The sequence below is a fragment of the Aythya fuligula genome, chromosome Z (genome assembly GCF_009819795.1).
Source record: "Aythya fuligula isolate bAytFul2 chromosome Z, bAytFul2.pri, whole genome shotgun sequence".
Taxonomy (NCBI): domain Eukaryota; kingdom Metazoa; phylum Chordata; class Aves; order Anseriformes; family Anatidae; genus Aythya; species Aythya fuligula.
This window is the reverse complement of record NC_045593.1, coordinates 62,743,746-62,769,699: the sequence shown is the minus strand read 5'-3', so window position 1 is coordinate 62,769,699 and position 25,954 is coordinate 62,743,746. Positions and strand designations below refer to the sequence as shown.

General features: G+C 40.9%; 1 protein-coding gene across 5 annotated transcripts in view; it reads left to right on the top strand.

Annotated features, from left to right (window-relative positions):
• Nucleotides 1-25,954, top strand: part of MCC (MCC regulator of WNT signaling pathway) — a 209,939-nt gene that overhangs the window by 110,743 nt on the left and 73,242 nt on the right. The window contains exon 1 of one of the 5 annotated variants that reach the window (XM_032205501.1): nt 2,405-2,450. The exons of the other annotated variants lie outside the window; for them this stretch is intronic. Coding sequence (XP_032061392.1) covers nt 2,448-2,450 — 3 coding nt within the window. The 5' untranslated portion in view covers nt 2,405-2,447. Of the gene's footprint in view, nt 1-2,404; nt 2,451-25,954 lie in introns of those variants that run through there. 5 annotated transcript variants of the gene reach the window in all.

Here is a 25,954-nt window from a genome sequence, read left to right as displayed (position 1 = left end):
CATTTAGACAACACCTCTGAGTGCATTGGATTTGGAGGAAGCTTAATTTCTTCACGTTCTTATCTAGAGTATAAGCTTTTCTGGACCAGGCTGTATAGGTATTTTCGGTGCCTGGCAGGGTCTATGCGTAGTGGTCTGTTGCAGCAGATAACGGTAATAAAGGCTTCTGATAAAAACATAGATTTTTCTTTTCAGTAAGCAGTCTGCTTTTAATCTCAACTAACATGTACAAACTGTTGTTAAAACTTTAACCTGCTTCCACACTGTTTGTATACGTTAGATTCTTTTATTAGAAGACAAAGCAAACCTCGGCATTTAGTTCTTGAGCTGGGTAGTAGAGGTGAGCTCCAGTAGTCTGTAGTGCATTTGCTTTATTTACACATTACAAGAAAGGCTGCATTGAAGAATGGTTAGAAAGTTTTCAAGACTCCTGGAAGCCTCTCTACTTGAACCCTCTCTATCTCAGTGCAGATATGACAGCCACAGAGCTCATGAGAATTGGAGCAGGAGTAGGAAGGGGGTGGGGATGGTACGTGATGTGCTAGAACAGCAGGTTTTGCTAACAAGTGTAGAATAAAGAAGGTAGAAAAGAGGGTTCATTGCACCCTCTCCTTCCATCTGTGTGTTAGGGGTAATGTCTCTGTGCTAGATCCAGCATGCCTTGTAAACTTCATTTTTCACTGAGTTGGGCAGCCCTTCTGCAGAATGATTCAGACAGGACCTCTGCTTTGCTAAGTAGCTGTCAGTTGCTTTGGGAGGCTCAGGCAAGGCAGAAAGGATTTGCAGTGCAGGATCCTCTTCTCCATTTACTTCCCTTTGGCATAGCTCCTTTCCTGTTGCTGAGGAATCTGGGGGGGAGCTGTGCTCAAAAACATGCTTTTGGGAAATCTAATCCTTTCTTTAACAAAGGTACCCATATTTTAAAAAATAATAATCATAAATAAAATCTTTTTTTCCGGCCTGGTTCTCGAATTTGAAGGCCTTTCAACAAGTATGATATGAGAAAGACGTATAGCAGCCTTCCCCTTTCACTGTATATTTCTCTGACATCATCTAAGCAACACTGAAAATGGTTCTTTTCTTATACCTAGCGTACTGCTTTGTTTGTGCAGTCCTTTCAAACTGTCTGACATGTTTTATTTGTTCTCTTTTTTCCGCTTCTTTTAGCTTTTGGAGGTGGTTGGGCTGCCTTATGTTAGCACTGTACCCATCCTATATGAATCACTATACACTAAAACTTCACAACACATGTAGTATGAAAACCATGCCTGGTTTTAACCAAACTCCCCATCTTTTTGCTCTGTTCCTTTTCTTCCTGTTAGTGGAATGTCTTTCCCAACTTTGAGCAAAAATGAGAGGCATGGTGAGTACAGCACTTCTGCTGCTCTGGAGATGTCACGTTGCCCATTTATCATTTTACTATTAAGTCTGTTCTCCACTGTGCATCAGCAGTGACAGAAGTTCAAACCCATTATTGACTTCGTTCATTGCTGTCACAAGGGCAGCTCCTGTATAGACAGGACTCAGGTGTTCTTATTTTTAACAGTACATTGACCAGTCCTGCTCACTATTAGAAGATGATGTGTTTCAGATTACCTCAGCCCAAATACAGCAGGGAATAAGGAACAATTTTAATCCTCCATGCAGAGCATTTCATTGACTGTGTTGTCCTTACTTCCTCTGAAATGCAGAATTTTAGCTGATATTAAAGACAGCACCTCAGACAGGTTGCTTTTTTAATTCAGTGTGGCAAATCCTCCATTTCCAGCCCAAATGCACACACTATTGTTGCTAATAGAGCACTCCTTTCCCTTTGTCATTGTGTAACGCTATAGACGGTGAACAATGCGAGCTAGCATGTGTGATCTAACACTTCAGCCATGTCCACGGCCCTTCCTCTTGTGCATTCTTCTGCTTCCGTCTTTGCACTCACTGAGTATTTTCCAGCTGTCTCCGGGACTCTTGTCTGACTGGAGTAGCAGCCATGCACATCTTGAGACCCTGGCTTGCTCGCATGATCTGTCTTCCATGAACTCCCTTAACCCAGTTGTTCACACAGTCTCTCACTGGGAGACAAGATGAAATTTCACCTCCCTATAGACTGGATGCTCGGGGCAGCGTAAGTATCCAGAGGCCAGGAGCATGAGATCACAGCCTAGGAGCACGCTGGCTCGTTTCTCACAGGGGCCACCATTCTGCTTTACAAAATACGGGTAGACTATGCTTACTTTTACACCATGAAGTTCCAGAATTAAATTGGGGGAAGTCTGTCACAGTCCTGAATATAAGCAACAACATTTTTTCTCTTCTGGGGGTGCATTCAGTAATTGAAAAGACAGGAAAAAGCAAGCCATTCCCCATGGAGCACCTGAATAAAACACCTGTGAAGACAGAATCAAAAAATTACCACAGCAACAATGGAGATGTTTTAAGCTGAGTGGTGGTGCATGGTAAGATATGAAGACAACAGTGTTATTCCGTGATGTTTTAGATGTCCTAGGGGGATGTGGCAACAGTCAAGATGACCAAAGCACAAAGCAGGTATTTAACAGCAGAGAAGTGTGCTGGGGAGGAACAAGTGGCAAGCTTCAGGAGGAATCTCGTTCTGAAACAAGCAGAATTAACCCATTGAGTGTGGCCAAATGATGGGTTTTTCCCACTCCAGTGGAAATCAGGCAAAGAGAGAGATTGCTGATAGATTCCTGACTAGTGACGTGAACCAGTGTAAAGAGAAGGCACAAAGTAGCACAGTGAGGTGTGTCAGCAACTCCAAACCCAGTGCGGGCAGAAAATAGCAGGATAGACCAGTGGGATTACGTGAGGCACAGGTACACACCGAAGGGAAGGTGATAACAAGGAACTCGGGTTAATCTGTGACCCAGTGAGATTCCTTGTGACTCAAGAAGGACAGTCAGCAGGACAGTGAAAATGCTCATGTCCTTGAAGTGCCTCCGCTGAGAGAGCCTCTGAAGAAGCCTTTCAGAAGGGTTTCTCTGATGATGGAGGCAGCATTTCTCCCCTGCATCGTTGTGTTGGGGCTTCTTGACTGTTCCATGCTCCTGACTGAGAGCCACAGTTCTTGGTCATAGAATCTCCTGGGCTAGTTTCCTAAACAGTGTTTGCTTGGCTTTCTCTCTGATTTCACAGCTAGCTTTGCTACCATTTTTTGTCCGGTTGTTTCTTCTGTTAGAGCTTCTGTAAGAGCAGAGGTTTAATTATAAGGATCTGAAAGAAGCTTTATGGCCGTGGCCCCTTTTTTCTCCAACAGAAGGAACCTTTTGGCTATGGTAGAACTCATTTCATATGAGCTCTGAAAAGCTGCAGTGGACATGACCCCTATGTGCTATACCCGTAAGTCATTTTGTGTTCTGGCCGTTGCAGAATAAGGAACAGATTGGTATTTGATGATTTTCCAAGTTGCTTCTCTCTGAAATTAGTTGTGCATTAGTCAGACCTGCAGAGGCAGACCTCATTCTTGCTGAGCTGGATTACAGCCAGCATGAAAGCAGCAAAGTCAGAATCACTCATTTAGAAGTGAACTCCCTCGTTTTTTTAAAGCTATTTTTAGGCAATTGTAGAAGTCTCTTCTGCTGGCACAGAGCATTTTCCTGTATTTCAGTGAGTTATATAACATCTCATGTTTTGGAAAGTTCATTTTAACAAGCTTCTTAGCACATCTCTCCAAATCTTAAGTTTATTTAGGTAGAGTTAAAAAAGTATATATTGCTAGACTTGTTTCCTGCTGTTTACTAATTCATCTGCCTTCTTTGCCATTCTTGTTTTAATCATTCATTGAACTGAATTTAGCCTTTAGAGTGGTTTGTAAGAAGAGAGAGGATGAAGATGCTGTAAATGGTATGGATTCTTTCACCTGGGAACACATGGGATTGCTGCATGCAGTTGAGCACAGTGGTGGGTTGACCCTCTGGCGGCTGAGGCCCCATCTCATCACTTGCTTGCTGGCCCCCAGCACCGTGGGGGAAGGAATCAGAAGGGCATGCATTTTCAGGGTATCTTCTGTGACAAGCCAGAAGTAACATCAACCTAAGGCAAAATCAGAAGAATGCCAATCAAAACTAGACCTGGCTTTCGGGTGAATGGGTTTACATGCTTTCTTGCAGCATTACTCATTTAAGACAAATATGACTGTTCTAAAGAACTCAGACACAATAGTTTTGTGTTTACGGGATGTCTTTTTTAAGAGAAGTAATTAGTGTATGCATGAGAGGTCATAGTACAGTAACAATGATCTTTTGGTACAAATCTAGTTGTGCTGTTAAGTCACAAGAGAGATTGTTTTAGTTATAAGTTGTTTGTTGTTGTTTTTTAAGGATTTAGATAAAAATAATTCCATACCTTCATTTTCTCTTGGGCTTTTCTCTTTTTCTTTATATATATATATATTTATGTTCTTTTCTTTTTTTTTTCTTATATATATATATATAATATATATATTATATATATATAAGAAAAATATATATATATATTATATAAGAAAATATATATATATATTATATATATATAATATATATATATAAGTTCTGAATATAAGAGATCTGGAGGATTAAATGCAGGGCCAGTTTTATAAGATACCTGTGGTGGTTTTACCAGACCCAGTACAATACCCTAGAAGTGTACAACACTGGCTGTGGCGAAAGGCCTCAATGATGATTTCCCTGCCTGTGCAGGATTACTCTTTACAGTATGTTTTAGAACACTTTCCATCTTTTCAACATGTTTTTCGGAATGGAAATTCAAATAATGGAAATTCAAAAATGTCTCCAGAGATTGTTCAAGCAGAATAGAAATCTTACAGTCAGAAAAAAGTCACAGTACACATTCCTTTCTTACTCTTCCCCATCTGAGTCCTTGTGGGCCAAAATGCATTTCCTCATTGGGTGCCTACCCTGGAATTAGCTGCCTGTGTTCACTGTCATTTACCCAGATTACACACCTCAGCCTCACATGTGCCTCACAGATGTACACATCCTGTTGTGATGGGCAGGTAGGCAGACACACAAAGCAATCATTGGCTTTATGATTTTCATTGGTTTGTTGTTGTTGTTTTCTGAATTTCCCTTACTACATCAGTCTTGGCTTAGTATTGAGTTTTGCAGGAGTGGATGGATTATTCCAGAGGGCTTCTTACCTGAGCTGCACAAACAAGAGGTGTCACCTTCTTCAGTCGCTAACAGGATCCCTCCCATAAACTGCGCAAGGTGCACTTCTTTTTCCTGCTTCTTTACTTCTCACTTCCTTCACTTCTCCGTGCTTCTTTCAGGATGCTCCTATATGCTAACTTACCCTTTGTCTTGTATTCTTCCATTTTATATTACCTGGCCTTTTTCCAAATTAATCTTGATTTCCAAACCATCTTTCTAAATCGTCTGTATTGTTCCTCATCAAACTGATGTTTCCAGCACCACCCAGTTTACTCTTATTTGCAGATGTCATTAGTTCATTGTTAGTCCCCTTTTATAAATGTTGTATAAGTTAAATGAGATGGGGACTGGTCATTTAATACCGCTGCACAGCTTAGTATCTTGTTTGTTTCCTGTATTGTGGCACTGTTTTTGTGCAAGAATAAGTTAATCACATTTGAAATGAAGTATTCATGAGACACTGACATAATTTCTAGTAAAATTGAATGTATTTTACCTACTGTGGCTGCAAAATCTAGGGCTTCTCTGTTTGTTTGGTTTGTTGTTGCTGTAATAAAGCAGCGGTGGCAGAATGGAAGTGAAGCCACTTCCTACTGTAGTCTTGTTCCATTTGTGTCAAGGTACTTGGGAAAACTTTTTCAGGACTACTTCAGTTTTGTTGTTTTTTTTGTTTGTTTGTTTGTTTTGTGTTTTTTCCCTTTTTCTGTCGTCAAGGCATTATTGGTGAAGCTGTTTAGCTAATAAATAAAAAGCCAATGTTTTTAAATTCATCATGCCTTGTACTGTACGCCTGTTACTTGCTATGCCTGTTGTGGCTGTATGTCCAGCTTGGAGCCTCTCAGCACAACAGAGATGAGTGGGCCCAGTGGAGGGCTGTCAAGATGATCAGGGGCTGGAGCGCTTGCCCTGGGAGAGAATGGCTTCAGGCTGGTGTAGCAGAAGCCCCCGTGGCCTCAGGGGCTTGTTGTGAAGCTGGAATCAGGTTCTTGCTGAGAGGGAGCATAGACATAAACTGAAATGGGACATAACTGAATATATGGAAATTTTTCTGTGTGAGGGCAGTTGAGCAGGCAAGCTGGTTTCTTGGAGTTTGTTCAGTCTTCATCTGAGGAGGTTTTCAAGACCCAGCTGCACAAATACTGCTGGTCAACCGTGACGCTGCAGTGAGTGGGAGATGGAACTCGAGACCTCCCATCCAACCTGAGAGCTCCTACGGCTCAGTACGATTCATCAGCCTGTACCACTGCTGATCTATCAGACTGCTCGTGCCACAGTATTTGCTTTACATAAAAGTACACTGAATTAACTCTAATTTCATAGGTCATCTGAACTCCAAGGTACATTTCCAAACATGTTTTACATACACTGGCGGATATATTTTTATCTACTGATAGGTGCTTTGTAAGAAACTAATTTGCTTTTATTTTAAAAGGAGCATAAGAATTCTTTTTGTCAGCTGTTCCTGTATTTCCATGATGTCTGACAACAGAGCGCATTACCATGATTAATTTATAATAGAAAACAGGGTGTTCTGAAACAACCGCAGGGCTTGCATGAAACGTGAACAAGTTGGAACTAACGTAAGCTATATCTATTATTTCAGTTCCCCTCTGATGTTCTGCTTTCTTAACTATAAATAATATACAGCCCCTTTTACATCCTCTGTTCTGAATACTTGTGCTCCATGTAACTTGCATAAATCTTGTTTCTATTTTAGTTTTAATTTCTCCTCTGCATTATAGCTACTGCATTAAAGTATATTAGGGTATAGGGCTATGATCTGTAGTCTTTTTCACATAGAATCACAGAATTGTCTGGGTTGGAAGAGACCTCAAGATCACCGAGTCCAACCTCTGACCTAACACTAACAAGTCCTCCACTAAACCATATCCCTAAGCTCTACATCTAAACGTCTTTTAAAGACCTCCAGGGATGGTGACTCCACCACTTTCCTGGGCAGCCTGTTCCAAAGTCTACCAACACTTTCGGTAAAGAAGTTCTTCCTAACATCCAACCTAAAACTCCCCTGGCACAACTTAAGCCCATTCCCCCTCGTCCTGTCACCAGGCACGTGGGAGAACAGGCCAACCCCCACCTCGCTACAGCCTCCCTTGAGGTACCTGTAGAGAGCGATAAGGTCGCCCCCGAGCCTCCTCTTCTCCAGGCTGAACAAGCCCAGCTCCCTCAGCCGCTCCTCGTAGGACTTGTTCTCCAGGCCCCTCACCAGCTTCATTGCCTTCGTCGCCTTCGCCACTTTTTGTTTGTTTCTGGTACGCAGAGGCTGCATATAGTCTTGTTTATCTGTTTAGCGCAGACAGATTAAAATATCTTAAGTACAGTACCTGCCAGACAATTTCCAAAAAGGTGTTATCAAATTTTAAGGTCTAGAATGGAAAAAAAAAAAAAACTAATTTCCATATTCATTGTAGTAAACAATAGAAGCTTTTCTTTCATTCTCATTTTTGCTTTGGACGGTTATGATCACTGGTGCATTTGGGATTTTATGTGAATATATTTTCTCAACTACTATTGCAAGATAGACTTGCTCATTCTCCTTTTCCTAACGTAAAAATCCATTATTTGTCACCAAAAAATGGCAATGTCACCTCACTTTTCACTAAAAAAGTGTATTAACTTCAGAGTTTCATCAGTTTGTAAGAACTAACCATTTTTACGTCAACACCGTAGTGCATAATTCATGCGCAGTAGAATAAGATAGTAGGCAATGTTAGCACTATGTTGTGCTTGCCAAAGTAAATTCATGAAATACATTGGGGGCCAAGATGGTTGAGCGATTAGAGCACTGGTCTGGGAAATGAAACACCTGGCTTCTAGTGCCAGGTCTGCCATTCCCTGTCTGATGTTTGCAAAAGAAAACCAATCTCATTTATTCTTGTCTGTGAAGAGGAATACCATTACCCACTTCTAAGTATTAATACCATATAAATACTTTAAAGTGTTTTTACCTTGCACTCAAAGATTTCTAAGTATTATAAATTTTGTTTTCTGACTTAGTCTAGGAAGTCCAAGGATGAATAACATGCATAGTGTATGGTGTTTGCAGGCTTTAATTCAGAAAAGTTATCTGTAATGAGCTCCTCAACTCCTTCCTTAAACGGGGTGCAGCAGTTTCTGGGTGTAGTGTTATTGTCAATGTTACTTGGAAGATCAGGTTAAGTGATTTTGCCTCCAAGATGTGAAATAGTCTTGTTGCTTTTGGAGGTGGGGTGGGTTTTTTTTGTTTGTTTGGTTGTTGTTTTTTTTTTTTAATGTAATATGGAATCTGCCCCAGTTAGATGCTGCAACACTATTTTGGTTTATCTACGTATCTGAGAGACTTAGTGAAGGGTGATTGAGGTCTTTCTCTTAAAAGCTCTGCCCATGTGATCATTTAAAAATCTGTATCTTTGACAGCTGATAGTGTAATTCCATCACCCTGGGCATGGAATCTCTCCCTGGCCTGCGGGGAGTGCAGAGGAGGAGGATATAATAGTTTAAAAGTGGATGATTCAGGCTGGTGGGAGAAACAGCTCCAGCCTGCGTGTAGGGATTAGAAACCCAAAATCAGCTCAAATATAAATTAAGCTACAGTGTGTAAGGCCTGCTGGGACTTCAGAGGGCTGGGACGTTCCCATCTGTGTTCATTCTGCCTCTGGCTGAGGAGTGGGCTGAGCAGACAGAGCAATTGATTCTCACAGCTTCCCTGAGTTTGTTGGCAGTTCAGATCTGCCCATCGGTAGTCACATAGCTGGGCATGTACAACGAGACCTAATTTTCCATCGGGTGATTCTGCCGCAGTCATATCTCCTGCAGTATATAGTCGCAGTCCTGGGACGTGGGATAATGCTGGAGCTGTTAAGTCAGTAACACTGGAAAAATGTGCATGAGTTGTGCAGAAAGATGTTTATATTTAAATGTAATGTTCTTGCCTAGAGCCATCTGGTTTATACTGTCCTCGAATTCTTTTCCAGATCTCTGTCTTAGTTTCTGATTTTGTAATGTAATGGAACATTTGCTATTAATTAGAAGAGAAAAACCCTTAATGTCCCTAGTCAGGAAAAGCAGCTAACTTAAATCTCAGGAAACTGAAGTATATTAATTCAGAGCAGGGTGGTCTAATTCGCAGCACAGTTTACAGACCAAGTCCGTGCAGTCTGCCACCATAACCTCTGGGAAGAGGGGGGTGACTGCAGGGTCAGCGAATGTCAGTGGTACAGCTGAGAGTCTCCTTGTGCGCAGCCAGGGAAGAAAGCTGTGAGCTGCTGTTCCTGCATCCTCCTGCAAAAAGAAACTGAGAGCTCCAGGGCATGGCTGGTGGGTGGCACTGCGTTAAGCAGGAGGGACATAAAATAGGTGTTATGAACCCTGTCACCATTGCAGTGTTTGGACCATTGTGACTCAGAGAAGGCTGCGTTAGCCGCAATGCATACATGTTCCTGCTCTGTTTTCTAACAGCAGCCCAAACTGTCATTTATTATCCAAATGTAGGGAAAAGGGGGAAGGGGGGACGAAATAAGGGTTCCTGTGGTATCCCACACGTTGCATTCCTCAGTCTCTTGTTTGCCAGATCGTTGGACCTGACCTCAGGAAGAAGTTTTAACCGGGTTAATCTGAATCCAGTTTTGACCCAAAGCACCTTGAGGAGGCTGTGTGCAGTTCTGCTGGTGCAGGCAGAGCTGTTTCAGACTGGTAATAAGTATACAAATGGAGCTTCAGTGGAGCCTCCTTTGAGTGTGTATGAGCTGTGCACGATCGTAGCTCAGACATGAGGATTACAAATTTCTGTGGTTCTCTGCTCTTGAGGCTGGACAAATGCAAAGTCCCAGTAACAAGGTTGAAGAGAACTACAAATAACGTTTACAGAAATACTCTTCTGGAGTTATTTGAGAAGGTGCATTTGAAAATCTCAAATCCTTGGTGGACACAACCTGAGGAAACATTGCTTCCCCTCCTGCAGCTCCCACCTGCCTCCCTTCAACATATACCTGCACTTAAATTTGACTGGATGTGGGTATATTTTAGGAATATGCAAAATTTTATTTAAACTTAAATATCCTTGGTAACTAAACCCCACTCTACATGCAGTTACACTTCTGTGATCATCTAGTCTTTGAAGTGGGGAGGGAACAGTAGTACTGGGGCTTGTTTTCTCTCTGCTATGGAAGTTTGCTGGAATATGTTTATAATAAATTTTCTGTCTCAGTCCAGACCTTAGATGTAGCTGTTTCAAAGTGCATTCCAATGGAAGTTGAAACCTTTTTACTCCAGCAGTATAGGGTATGTATCAGCAGCTTTTTATTTAGAGTGACACAGACTTTCAGATACAGTCTGGTGCTGTGACCTTAGAGCAAGAGGAAAAAAAGACTTACTTCCCCCTTTTTCCTGTGTAGAATTCAGTTTTAATTTTTCCTCTTTGTTGTAGTGGACATATGGATTCATGCTGTTTAACTTGCCTCACTGTGATGTTAGGGTAACTAGGGTGGTGGGGAGGTACTCCTTTTTGTGGCTCAGATGAGCCAATCCACAGTGGTGTCTGTAGCTGTTGTAACCTTCCAGTTGAGGCTGCAAGGATGCTTTGCACAGAGTACTTGGAGGGATGCTCAGTGTCTGAAATTGAGCTGTGTCTTTTGAAGCATTAATTTGAGATCCCATGGCATGCCTTCAGAAAGAAACTCTTAGCTTGCTTTCATTTTTTCCCCAGTCTTTCCCTACCAGAAATTTCAACGTATGTATGGCTAGAAGAAAGAGACGCAGATAGTCGTAGGTACACGTAGGGAAAAGGAGCAACCAGCTAAAGCGTGTGTTTTGGGATCAGTCGTGGGATGCCTCGGGTTTGCTCTGTGAGTCCCAGATCCTGTAGAGAGGTTTCCTCCAACATGGAAATGGCAGGGCCTCTGGTGGGATGAGAGAGAGAGTAAAAGACTCTGTGATGGTGGCAGTCTGCTGCTGCAATGGGGAGCCTTACGCCAAGCAGGGGGCAGACTGGGAGGGGAGATGTTTGCATTTGGCTGGTCAGTGTTGGCTTTGAATCGGTGCTGCTTCTACCTGGGTACCCACTGCCAGCATTGCTGCTCGTATTTCAAGCAAGAGTGAATTGTTTCAAGCATAGCTATTTCTTAATACTATTTTTGTGTAAAATTCACTGAGTCCATTGAATGACAAACTTTAGAGAATCGGATGAGACACCTGAGGCACAGCTATGTAAGAAAGGTTGCTGACTGCCTTCTTGTGTGGGTTATAAGAACAGAAAAAATGCTTTTAGAGAACTTGGTAATGGGCTCAGCAAGATGTTTTGGGGGTACGGGGTGGTGTTAGAGAAGGGATGTGCACCATTTTATTGCAGAGTAAGAACATCCTTGTGAAGAATTAATATCAGCTTAATTGGTTTTCCCCAAGTATAACTTTGTTTTGATGTCTCAATTGTTTGTTTCTGGTCTCTTCAGAGAAATGTGAATCAAAAAAAAAAAAAAAAAGAAAAAAAAAAAGTTTTCTATGTTCCAAAATACTCAGGCATGTGATTTAGCAGTTAAGTTTATTTCAGCTATATTGGATAATGAAGCAGTCTACAATTTTAACCAGGTTCAAAAAATTGAAATGATGGGGTACTTTTTAACATTGCCGCTCTTTTCCATCAGTAGCATATTTTAGGCTTGGTCCTTAGTGTTTTAAACCTGATCCTTACCACACAGTTTTTACAATTTATATATTTATTTATTTAAATACCTCTTTGTTAATTTTAATTTCTAGAAGAAGTCTTTAAGATTTCAGGCTTCTGCTTGCACTGCTTCTCTGGCATGCTCAGTATTACAGCAGAAATAGACAAAAATGGTGCTTGCAAACTGAGACAATATTAATTGCTCCCTGCAATTAGGTAAATAGCTGCATCAGCGTGTAACAGCAGGAGAGAGAGGGTCAGTGAGGGGTTAATTCCTTCCTCAGAGGGACCGCAGAGCAGTCTGGAAGCAGCTGCTGTACTCCAGGGCTCGGGCTGAGCATGGCAGGCAGGAGGCTGCTGCGGTGACGAGAAGACTCAGGAAAAGACTGCTGAGTAGGGAAGAGAAGAAACCACCCAGAAAGGGAAGGAAGGACGCAGATAAGAGTCCTGGGTCTTGGGCCCCAGGAGAGGAGAATCGTAGCTGAGGCAGGGTGGGATGCAGGGGGTTCAGGCTGGAAGCGCACATCCAAGGAGGGGTGCAGCCATCCGAGTGCCCTTGCCCTTTCTGAGTGAACACCACAGCTTGCAGTTAAGTCGGTAATATGCAGAGTAAGCCAGCTATATCCAGTATAGCTTGCACAATAAAACAGCACAGCTGTGTTAATGGGATGCTCACCTCAGCTAGCTGGCTCTGTTACAAAGCAGGGGAATGTTACTCGTAGGGATGCAGCGTATATATGGCCGTGTTTATCCAGAACAGAGCTATTTGTCCAGGACTGCGCATTTCTGGTGGCACCTAGATGAGACATTAGGAGGAAATTCCTCACTCAGAGGGTGGTGAGGCACTGGAACGGGTTGCCCGGAGAAGCTGTGGATGCCCCGTCCCTGGAGGAGCTCAAGGCCAGGCTGGATGGGGCTTTGGGCGACCTGGTCTGGTGGGAGGTGTGCCTGCCCATGGCAGGGGGTTGGAACGAGGTGATCTTTAAGGTCCTTCTATGCTATGATTTTGTGATTTGTCCAAATATGAATGATGTTAGCAGTTGGGTTCACTAATGTCTGAAACAATGAAGTCCAATTATCCAGAGTTGTATAAGGTATGAATAATTTGGATAGTTGTCACCTCTGATAAGACACACAGTATTGCTACCTGCAGGTAGCTTCTTTCTGTGCCTGTCACACGCATGGAAATGTCTCGTGTTCTTACTTACACACTAGGAGTTGTTACTGGTGCTCATACACAAAACCTTTCTGCAGACACCTGCCTGTGTTTTTAACCAGTGCTTGCTTGTGTGCATGGGGACACTTGTTAAGATAAAGCATTGTGGGGGCTTTGAGTTGGAGGCTATCCACTTTATAAAGAGGAACTGCTAATGCCTTTGCCACTGTGCTCTCCTGAAGACAAACATTTTTCCCTGCAATTGATACAGTCAGCTGGGGAGGGAAGGAAAGAAAAGTCTGGGACTTCTCAGTACAAAGAACCATGGAAATACCCTGGGGTATACTTGAGAACACAGGGATTGCTTATGTACGGGCTAGATTAACCCAAATGTTAATACAGCAGAGGCCAGTGATGTAATATATGTGTAGATTTAGGTTGCTGACAGCAGAAAATGGTCAGCCATGTCAGCTGTGCTGCCACGCGCTGTCCCACAGGGCTGCAGTGCATCAAGCACCAGAAGCGTAAAACCAGAACTCTCCAAAGAAAGACAGAAGGAGGGATCAGAAGTGAAAGAGCAGCTTCTGTTAAACACATTAGTGCACGTCAGCCTGAGATGATAAGGGGGGAAAAGGGCTATATATTTTGAGAGGGCATTATAAATTCATGAGTAGCATGAAGATCAAAAGGGGAGAAGTTACCCGTGAACGTGGAACACAATACCAGGGAAGCATTACAGCTGGGTACCCAGGTCTCACTCTTGGCTTTAGCTTCTGTGAAGGACCGCTCCCAGAGGCAGGACACGGGGCTGTCAGCCTGTGGTCTAGCCTGATACAGCACTTCTGAAGTCTGCTGCTTGAACCAGGATACTGCTTAAAGGTGGGGGAAATGTCGCCTTTTTTTTTTTTTTTTTAACTGACATTTCTTCATTTAGATTGGAGTGGCTACTGTTCCGTTACTAGAATGATATTAAAGGTAATGCTTCTAGTATGTCTAGATTTTAGAACCCACAGAAAGGAATTTTGAGAATGTGAATTAAAAGGAAAATAATGCACCAAGGTAGTGCTTCACATGAACCGTGAAGTATTATGTTGCACAAATGTTGAAGCCACGAACTACTGAAAAAATGGACTTCCACCTTCATTCTACCAAGTTACATGAGGGAGATATACACCATGTGCTGTATAAAGCTACAAATAGGAATGCTCTTTCTATGAGTGAGGAACTTGCCCTATGAAGAATTAACACAGAATATCTGTAGCTTTGGTGCAAGCAACCATTTGGGCCTATGTAGCGTACACGAGTGAAAAATAAGCCATGTGTTAAATGGATTAATGCAGTGTTGATCCCTTTCTGTCAGGACAATTAACATGAGTAAAATATTTGCCCTACTTTAAACAGATAAGGAGGTACTGTATTGTGTTCTCCTTAAGATTGATGTTCCTATATGGGTAGCAGAGAGCACAAGATTTATATCCTGAACATTATGTAGATTTATGGCTGTGCCAGTTACTGCTTGAAAGCTCTTTATGAGCCATGTTCACAGCAAGTCTTTTTTGTGTACGTTAGAGAAAGTGGTCATATGAAAGATGCAGACGTTTTGAAGTGTTAAATGGTTTGTGTGACATGTACAATGCCTTTAAAATACATATTTTGACTTGTGACCTCTGCTTTTTTTGTATGTGTACATATATTTGCATGCATTTGTATTATATAAACATAAAATTTATTTTATTAAATGCTTTTTTATGCATTTATTTTATTATGCATTTATTTTATTAAATGCTAACTTCCTTTACTGTCCTGACTTCCTTAGAGAATTAGTGATGTTTTTTTCTGTTGTTATTTTTTGGGTTGTGTTTTTTTGGTATGTGTTGTTGTTTGTTTTTTTCTTGTGTTACTATTTTATGATTTAAACCAAAGAAAATTACACTCAAGGAGAGAATGACAATCTCATGGGATATATGCTCTTTCCTTGCAACTGTGCCCAGGACTCATAAATATCTATGCAAATCCTGATTATTTAATAGAATTGCATGGGTGAAATATGAGGTCAAATTTGGTATTCAGAATCCAGGGTAAGGAATGAACCTGCCTTAGACTGGGTAGAGACAGGAACATAAAGGTGGCAATACTATGTTAACAAATCTCAAAATGTTACATCAGTTTTTATTCTTAATTTTTGTTTTACTAAAGCTGTTGGCTTTGCTAATTGCAAGTGTCTGACGTTTCATTATTAATTGCAATTAAATTTTAAATGTGTATGTGTACCAGTTACAGTGAAGATAAATTGTCTGCTAAACAGTAAAAGTATTTTAATCTTAAATTTTATTCTTCTGAGAAAAGATGATATAAAATGGTAGTCTTAACCAAAATATATGGTAGTCTGGCATAGAGCTGGTTAGAAGATGGCTTAGATAATTTAAAACAATGTTTATGCATTTTTTTATTTTTTTTTTGTGATGAACAAGGGATTTTTTTGACGTCAATTGAAAAGAAAAAGGCATCCTTGCTGGAAGAATATATCTCATCTGTCAAGTTGCTGCGTCTCAGCTTACAAAATAAAAGAACAAAAATGAGCTCATTGTTGGAGAGGTTATGAGAAACAGATTTCATCTTGTACTAGGGTTTACTAGACACCTTTTCCCACCCATGAGCTGTGCAGAGCTGTGAACCATACTTAATTCTACTCATTACATTTGTTGGGATTGGATTAGCTTCAGGTTTGTCATTACTGGCTACTTGTCCCTTGGAATTAGTTCTGATGATATCTTCACAAATTAGTGTCACCTGTTGACTCAGCTCTTACAGTTTTGTCATGCGATAGAGACTTGGTTCCCTACAGATTTTACAGCTATTTTCATGTCTGTTTAGGGGAGTGTACAACATAAACTGCTGAGAAAATATGAAGCTACTTGAGCAAGGTACTGTGCTAACACCACAGGCAAAGATACATGTTGGATTATTAGTGTAGTGCACAACAAAAGAAAACATTTATTCTGAATGGAATAATGCATCCAGGTGTTACTGAAATACCACAAAGCCTATTTACATAAATTCCTATTCAGTAAGCAAATTGAGGTATGCCAGCTGTGCAACTTTGCCTGTGCTAGTGCAACTGATAATAAAAATTTATTATTGTTTATTTTGACCTTTTTGGTTGTTTGTGCAGTGGGGGTTCCATTCCTTTGAGTATCAGCATTATAGTGACTCAAAAAGATAAACACATGGATGTAATTGAATTTCTTTCAGAAAGCCTGGTTCATAAATGCTCTGTGCTGTCTGCTTCTTTGTGAGCATAGATGACATGAAGAAGGAGCTTGGGGCATTATGCAGAAATCTGGCATAAGTTTTTCTCACAGTTAGCTCCAGATAGGAACATGCAAATAACCAGCACTAACTGGAGTCATACAAGGAGTTGGAGGCCATATTCTGTTTTTCAGTCCTTCAACTCACTGCTTTGGTCTGACAGAAACACCAGTGGTTTAAACTAATGAAATTTTTACCCATGTGGGTTTTTTTGTTTTGTTTTGTTTTGTTTTCTGCAGAAAGTAGAATAGTTTTAACTGGAGTTCTTAAAAAAAAAAAGAGATCTGTTTCAAAAGAGTTATACCACAGAGATCAAAAACTTACTTGGATAGACAGAAGAAAATTTGTTAGAACATAATACGTGTGCTTCTTTTTGTTTGTTTGCTTTTGTTTTTGTTTTTGTTTTTTAAGATGCTTTCTTCAAGAAAATTATCATCATCTTTAAATATTTTTTAAAAATAAAAAATAAATGACTGACTGACTAGAACTCAGCCAAACAGATTATTTTTTTCCTGTTGCAGGCAAGCTGCTCTAAGAGTCTTGTAGTATTTTGACCCTTTGTAACATACCCATTTCTAAAAGCCATAGATGGTCATAGAGTGTCATCAGGGCTGTATTTTTAACAGTAGCTATTGTATATCCAATTTGTTAAAATTGTGGTTTCACTAATAACATCCAGTGCAATACAAAATGCAACAGGATGTAACAAGAAGTCTCACCCAGTTACCCACCTAATAGCAAAGCTTTCAGTAAAGTCAGTTGGCTTTTCCCTTGTGTATTAACCTGGTAATAAGAAAGAGGAGATGCTGAAAGATGCAGCACTGGAGAAGTCTAGAAATGCTGAAATGTGCTGGATGTTATTTATGCATGAAGTACTCAAATATCACTTTTTACAAAGGTTTATTGTGTGTATCTAGAGGAAAATTGGGGTAGCTTCCTGCAGAAACTGGAGTTCTAGTAGTACAGGTAATTTTCCTGCCTGAGGATTTTTGCATTAAGTTTGAAAAAGTTAATTCTGCATCAAGGTTTGAACTGGTTGGCTGGTAAGGACTGCAAGGCAAAAGAGCCGAGATCTGCCTAAAATGACGACTGACCACAGGAATGGCACTTCTGCTGAGAGCTGACCTGGACTATGTGGTGGTTTTACCCAGCTGGGCAGCCAAGCTCCCCCACAACTGCTCTCTCACTCCCTGTCCTCAAAGGGAAAGGGGGAGAAAAAAAGGTGAAAAGGGATCGATGGCTGAGATAAGGACAGGGAGAACACTCAACAGTTATCTTGATGGGCAAAACAGACTCAGAGTAGGGAGTAATAGGCAATAAATTTTATTTATCTAACAAGCTAGAGCAGTGAGAAACTAAACAAAACAAAACAAATAAACACCTTCCACCCTCTTCCACCTCCTCCCCCTGAGCAGCGCAGGGGAACAGGGAATGGGGGCTGCGGCACTCCCTGCCCCTGCTCCCCATGGGGTCCCTCCCACGGGATGCCGTCCTTCCCGAACTGCTTTTCCAAAGCTCTTCAAGCACTGCTCCCACACGGCTCCGTCCCACGGGGTCCATCCATCCATCCATCCCCCAGGAACAAACTGCTCCAGCACGGGTCCCCCACGGGCCCATGTTCCTAAAATGAAAGGTGGACGATACTTGGTAAACAGTATACAAGTTGAGTGTTGTTTATAGTATGCTATTTTTCCAAAAATAAAATAAAATAATAATTAAAAAAAAAAAAAAAAAAAAAAAAAAAAAAAACACTGCTGTCTTGCAATCTGGGTGATCACCAACTAACTCTGCCACCCTGGAGAATGTGTAACTGGGGGAACTGCAGGTGCAGTTGTGGGAAGAATTGCCACCACAGGTCCCGTGAGGAAGGAAAGGCCATGGCCTGGGATGAAAGCAGCAGGGAGGGCGATGCGGACGTTCCAGAGGTGCCGATAACCTCTCAACAATGAGGTAGTTAAGAACTGAACGCTGTGTATTTTGCTAAACAAGCACTTGCTCATCCAGGGAATTTTACTGCCGCAGCTGGGGGCTCTGTTTAGCCTGTTGAGCCAGGTTTAAGAGGAATTGCTTTAGAGCTGTAGTTCGAAGCTACATGATGGGCGTTCTGATAAAGCACTTCAGTGCATGAGGTGATTAAGAAAAGTTGGAAAGAAGCTTTCTCTCTGCGAACAATTGAAAAAGTATGTTACAGGGTGTTTAGCTGATGGGTTTGGCATTTTGTTTTCTTTGGATTTTGTTCTTACTGCAGCATCAAACTTTGGCTTATGGCAGAAGAGGAGTATTGCATTTGGTGGATCAGTGATTTGACCTGGTGTGACAAATTTTCTCTCTCTAAATTTGTGGTGACAGCAGATCATGTGGGCCATTGTTGAGGTGAGGATCCATGTGTCACTGTAAATACAGCTCTGTTGCAAGTCCACGGCCCTACCTTGGGAAATCAGAAATTATCTGCTGGTTGAGAAGTTTTGGAAAGATTGTGAGAACTATGGGGTGCTTATTTATTTATTTATTACTAAATTAGCACAATAAGTAATACTTACTTTTGAGTGGCTCTCAAGTGGCAGTCTCTACTTCAAAAGATCCAGATTGTTCTCAGAAAAGACCGAAGGTGAACAAGCAAGGTAATGTGATACAAAAAAAGGTGGGGCTGCTGGAAGACAAGTTGATGTAAATTCACTTACACCCCACCTGTGACATTTGTTGTATCCAGCACTAGAATGTGGGCCACCATAGTGCTAAATGCGGAGGATTGAGTGGGGTGCCTTCTAGGGATTAGTTTTCTAATTCTTTCTTCCCTGAGAGGAGGATGATAAGCTTGCCACCTCTGGGTGGTCCTTGCAAACTGGAGAGGGACAGAGAAAAGGCTGAACCTCACTGCTCCTCTCCCTTCCTGATTCAGTTTCTTCAGTTGTGTTGGGCCAAAAGAGAAAGAAAGATCTTTTTCCTCTTTCCATCAATTTGAAGTGATAAAAACAATGGGATAATTTACCTTAATTGAATTGTATTGATAGTCCTTCTGCCAGTAATTGTAAGGGCTGTAAGAATGCTAAATAAATTGACTGATGAGGTGGCATCAAATCTTGCTGTGATTTCCCCCTTCGGAGTGGGCAGTGGGTTTCCCCTTTGGAGGGCTAAAGCAAGGCTGAGCCTTTAAACGTAGCACAAAAGCCACGTGAAAGGGTATCACCGTGGACGTGTGGGCTGCCTTGCAATGGGACAATTGATACTGTTCAGAATCCCAACAGAGTAACCTTTGCAAGGTGTGGTTTTTCTGTGCAGTCTTCAGATTCAGATGTTTGCCTCTCCAGTTGCTTTTGGACCACGTGTTTAGGCTTTTCTTCTCATGTCACCTAAAATTTCTTTTCCATGAAGGTGTGAACATCTGCTGTAATAGGAGTAGACCCACTAATCTGTCCCTCAGGTGGACTCGTGAAGTACAAATTAGCACATGCTCTGTTCATCAAGTGCAATTTGTTCTGAGTACCTTTTCAAATAAAGACGTATTTTCCGTGATTATGTCTTTTTTTAATGATGCTCTAAAACTGATCATACTCAGTGGGATAGCACCAAATTATCTGTTCTGTTACACTTCTGAACAAGCCTGTAGTATATTTTCTCTGTCAGATACTTTTCACTGATTAAGGCAGGAATTTACTGTGATTTTTAATGTTTTTGTTTATTTGTTTTTAAGAAATAGTTTGAAATATACACAAGCATATGAAGTGCCTGGAAATGTTCATTTCCTTTTAAAAAAAAATCTTAGTTAAAATTGTTTATAAATAACATGAACAGACTGAACACATCTTCTGCAGATTTTTCAAATTAAAACAAAGTATGCCTTACGAATGTTTGTCTTTGTTTTTCTAGAATTGGGATGGTTCCTTCATGGCTTGTTTTGGCACATTATTTTTTGGTATTGCACAAACATATGATGTAACTGTCTAATGTCTAATATGGCAATAATTGGTTCAGCAGGATAGTCACAAAATGTCCATTTTGTATGTCATTTAAAAACTTGTAGCTTTTTTTTATTACCACGTAACGGTTGTTTGAAACATTCAGTGTTAGGGCATGTTGGTAGACATATCGAACAGTTCAGTGATATTGCTTTTTTAGTCATTTTGACTTTGCCGTAGGTATTTACGTAAAGGGCAGCTGGCAGTGGTATTTCAGGGTTAAGCTCCAGAGATCAGAAAGCTGAAATTGTCTGGAGAATATTGAACTGTCCTGTCACTGCTTCTGGGAGATGGTGGTTCTTTTATGTTTTTCAGTGTCACCTTGCCACTACATTCACAGAAACAGGCTTCACTTATATTTATTTCATCACTTGTACAACAAAAATGCACCTTTCGTTGAGCCTGAATGAGAAAAGGAGGCATAAAAAACATGTAGGACTGAGAAGAAAAACAGTTTAGAGTATCTGCACATTTATGTAGCTGTCACTTTAAGTGTACTATTTGCACATAACACTCTGTCTGCACTACTGATAAACCGTAAGCTTAACAACACCTTCATTATGTACAGCGACTGTAACGCAAGTTTCATGTCTATAGCTCCTCTCAGATGAAAGTTTGTTTGCAGTTTTGTTTGCTTTTGTCTTGACGTTTTTTGAAGATGTGAACCCGTGCTGTAATTTTTCATGCTGTTTTTTTTCCCCGTACATTTCTCCTCTTTTACCTTTGCTATGCAAGTTTGAAGTACACATGCCACATGTTAGGGTGACAGGTTCTCTTTCATCTCAGCTGCTGACATCCAGCCTTGCTGAAGCATTTCCTGGGCTAACCGTGGCATTGTTCTCGGCTGACAGTGAAGGAGAGTTGCACGTCTCTGAAACTCCTCAATTCAAAATCCAGACAAAGTTTTATTTTTCTGTCTTAAAATGTGTTTCTCATTATAAACTTATGTTGCCGACTTTTTTTATTTCCTTGACAGTAATTGCATGGTTTAGCCTTATTTTTCCTCACCTTGAAGATGGGTGTCAGAAAATACAACACATAGGCACTTGTTGTTTTGCCCTTTCCACAGTTCTAAGCACAGCATTTTGCATGCTGTACTTGAAGTCTCCCATCTCTCATATTACAAAGCCGCTTTGTAATGACATCTGATAAGAAAAAGTTTGGTAGGTTTTCACAGATGAGGCAGCATTCTGAACATTTGATCAGGCGTGCTTGTGTATACAGCCTGCCATTAAAATGAGTTGTAAGAAAACAAAGAAAAAAACCCTGTGTTGTGTGTTATTTGCACCAAACTGTGTAAAATACAAATGGAAAACAGAGGAAAGGGTGTCAGGGTCCAATACGTCCTGAACAGGTTGTTTTAGGTATTTCTTGTCTGGCGGGTGCAATGTTTACTGTTAAATATACTTACGTGAAGGTAGGTGATACTACACAAGACTTTTGAGTTAGCATAGTGATAGAAATACACGGAAAGTACAGCACAAATTGAGTTGCGCTTAGAGCACATAGGAATTACAGTACACAGTTCAATCTCTACACCAGTATAAGCTCTGTTACTGGTCTCCGTAATGCTCTCGCTTGTCACAGCACTGAGAATCCCCAGTCCTCCCAGGAAGGCATGCCTGGGCTGTAGCCAGCTCTGCTGCTGGCTCACTCCTCTCCTCAGCCGTTGTTTAGTTTGTAAACTCTGTGTTGGGCTGACCCATGTCTACACCACCCCAGTGCTGGTTGTACTCTTTTAATGATCTCAGGGAGGAACATCTAGACCACCAGTTCATCCACTCAGCTGATGCAGCTGTTTATTTGAAATGATGGCCACCCTCCAGCCCCGTTTGTGAGGAGATAAAATCGGCTTTTTCGCAGCAGCTGTGGTCAGTCACAGGCTTCGTTATTCCCTGAGCTTCGTGGGGACATCGCCTGGCCCATCTCCACTGGGCCTTCTTCCAGTGCACGGGTTTATTGGCCAGTTGCAGAAGACACAGGCAGAACAAATAAATGGGTCGCTTGGTGTTTGGCTTCTTCATCTTGGTTTATGGGTTTATAACACCTTGCCATGGTCTTGATGCTGTTACAGCTCACTTACTATGTCACAAGTTAGGTTTCTGAACACCAGTTCCCAAGCTGATGTGCAGCGTGTAGTAGCTAATGAAAGCAGGAAATTAGGAAAAGGGAAAGACTGGTTCCTTAATTTCAGAAGGAGAAGGTTGTCCCTTTTGTGAGTGTTCTGCTGAAAAGGATACTGTGAGTAGAACTGGTTTTAGCAATCCAATTTAACTAGGCTATTTTCAGAAGGAAGGGAAGAAAAATGAGGATCAAACTTAGTGATGAGGTTAATTGTAACCTCTCATTTTTTTCAGCACTCTCCTTCATTGCTCTTTGTATCTGTCTCATGTTTTGTTCGAGGCATCAGAACACTTCCAGCAGTATGTACTACTTCAGTGGTATCCTGCTTCCTTGTCGTTCAGTTCATATTACTATCCCATCTGCTTTTGCACTCTTCTCCCCAAAAAATTCTTGAGACACCTGACTGCCAGAAAATACTGCTTCTAATTGCACCTGCACAGAAGGTGTCACAGAGCCCAGCACCAAAAGCAGCTGTTAAGGCAGCATACAAACAATGCATCATTGAATCATGTCTACCATACATGTGTGAGGTGTTGTAGAGGCATGTAAAATGGGGAAGGGACTTGAGTCACAAAGGAAGCTGGAAGAGAGGTCAGGAGCTTGGTTTTCCTAACCTGGTGCTGACTTTTTTTTTGAGTTACTGTATCTTTCAAAACGTAGCAGTACAGCAGTTTTCACTTTAAAGGCAGCATGTTATGCACAGATTTCTATTTGTTTTATGTATGTTTTATATATTACATATATAAATATGTATTATTAAAAAGTGGCAGGTTAATATTGGGTATAAAATGTGGTTTATTTATGTTTCGGCGAACAACCTGCAGTTGCCATTGCATAAAATTTTGTAGAAAGTATAACTTCTGAGTTAAGTTAGGTGGTGCATTTTTTAACAATCACGTGCACCTACTTTCTTGACTGAAAGAACTCTTACTTCTTTGGCCAATGGTAGAGGAACAAGTTAGTTTGCCTGTCTGATCCCTTCTTTCTTGATATTGCTTTCACTTGTGTTGACCTTGCCTGTCCTGTTGGACAGTTTGGGTGCATTGGCATCGTATAGTGTTTTCTTTTTTTCCTGTGAAATGTGAGATTCATTACGTTCTGTATTGGATCAATATAAAGTGTATGAACAATGCTGGCTTTGTCAATGAAATGTTCTCCCTGTACTCAAGCAGCTCTTCATGGGAGCTGTTGTTGAAAGGTTCAGACCAGTATGCTGTGCAAGCAGTCGTATTTGTGGTATATAACCTAATTGTTGCAAACTATGGAGTTTTTAATTTATTTCCTGGTCTTGTGCTGTTAAGAGGCAGCCCTCCATGAGTTATACATGTCTGATATCAGTGTTGGCGATAGTCAGTCTGCCTTCTCTGTTGTTTGCTGAAGATGAAAAAAAGTTGTGTGCCGTTTGGCTACTTCCATTCTCCTCTTTTTCTCAGCTCTCATATTGTGAAATGATTCAGTACCATAGAATTGCAGTCATGACAATCATTACTTTCTGGATGAGATTTATAAACGGAGTCTTTCCATCCTTAATAGTTGGGTTTATTCATTTGAATTCTTAATATGGGCTTTTTTTTGCAGGGTAATTTTTTTTGTTTGTGGTAACTCTTTGTTCACATTTCCTTACTTCCTTAAGGAAAGATACAGCAATACTTCCTAATAGCTTTTTTTTTTTTTTTTTTTTTCTACAGCCAAGGTCAGACAGCTACTCTACCTTTGCTAACCTTATTTTTTATCACAGTAGTAGCTGGAGGCACCACTCACGTATTACTTACTGCTGTTTGCACTGGGTTCACTGAAAGAGCACATTGAAACTGAAGAGTATCCCAAACAGCATTCCTCTCTGTCTGATAACTTCATGTTGTCTAGTCTGATATTTCTGTTATGCTAATTATTATTTTTTTATTGGCATGTAGAAACTGACCTGATTCAAATTATGAAAGGAAAGGATCATTTTGCATAGTGAAAGTTGCAACAACCTTTTTGTAATTAAAAAAGCAGCTCTTTTTTTGGATAAGAGAGACCCTATGGTGAAAGCAAGGCAGGAGTAGCTTGCCCGGTGGATACCCTCATTTGGCAGGGGCTGTCAGGCCAGGCAGCAGCATTGTGGTGAGGCTGGACATATTCGTGCTGCTTCTTAGCTCATTTGGGATGTGCTAGGGGGCATGAAGAAGAGCTGAGCAGCTCTTAGCGTGGGAAGGATCAAAGACAAATCCACAGGAAGCCAGCTCCATCAGTTCCACTGTTCAGAGAACAAGTTGGTTTTCATTGAGATTTTTAAATTAATGGTGTCCTTTTACAGCTCCATGTGTATGAACATATAAGTCTGGTAATTAAAACCACAGCTGGTGATCATCTAATTACAGTGTGCAAAAGGGAATGATACTTACTTGACTATGCACCATTTTTTTGTATTCAATTTAGAGAATTATAGCAATTTTTTCACGTGTGTTTTGAAAGCTGTGATAAAGGATGCAGAATCTGATGAACAAGCTGGTGAGCTTCATTGCAACACTTCTCTGTTAAGGGAAAAAATGGCGACTTACAAGTTCACCAGCTTTCCTGAAGGTTGCAAGTCAGTTATGAACAGCTTGGTGCCATTAGGCTGGTTCTTGTTTCTCCACACTGTAAAACCAGTGCATGGTTTCCTGTGGTAGGAAGTAAAACCTTATTCCAAAGGCCAAGAATACTTGAATATCTGGGGAGCTTCTGGACCTAAGACAATTCAGAACACATATTTGAAAGAAACTGTGTAGCATATGTCCATAGCAGGCCTGAACTGCTGTTTTTTTCACTTGAAAAATGAGGCTCAAGAATCTTAAACATACTGCAACGTAAAATTGCATATGTGTATGTTTATGCTGAAATGAACAACTGCATGTGTGTAACACATTTTTGAAGCTGGCACAATAAAAGTGCTTTAGACTGAACTGACAAATGAGCATGTCCAGAGCTTTTAGTGTAAATAGTTACATCTCAATTAAAACTACAGAATTCACATCTGAAGTTTTTGTGCAATCAAGTTTCCTGTGCTGAAGCCAGAAGTGGCCTTTTCTGTAACAACAGGAACACCGCATGCGAAGGAGTTATCGCTAAATGACCGAGTCTCTTTTCTGTATTACAACTACTTTCACACATCAGTGCATGAAAACACATACAGTTTTGCCAGCTTTTAGTATTGTGAAGGTAAACTGATACAAAAATGGGACTCATTAGCAGATTGGCTGGAAATGTAAGAAGAAAAATAACTTAAAGAGACCTGCCCAATAAAATGTCAGACTAAGTGACAAAAAGGGTTTGTGTTTTGGTCCAAGTCTTTGCAGCAGAGCAGTGTTTGCTGCGTTACTTGGTCCAGTGTGAAAGGTCACTTTAGTTTTCACACCCAGTATGACTTGGAGTTGTTCCTTTACGGCTACAAATAAAGGCTTCAGAGTTATTGGCTAGTTTTCCTCCTGGGCTTTTCTGTTGTGGTTGTCAATACAGAATGTTGGATTCCAGCTGCTACTTTTGCTGTAATAATGAAAGGGATATATTGAGGATAAAAGAGAATGTGAATGCATTGTAATTGTTGGGTTTTTAATAAGGATTATTCTTG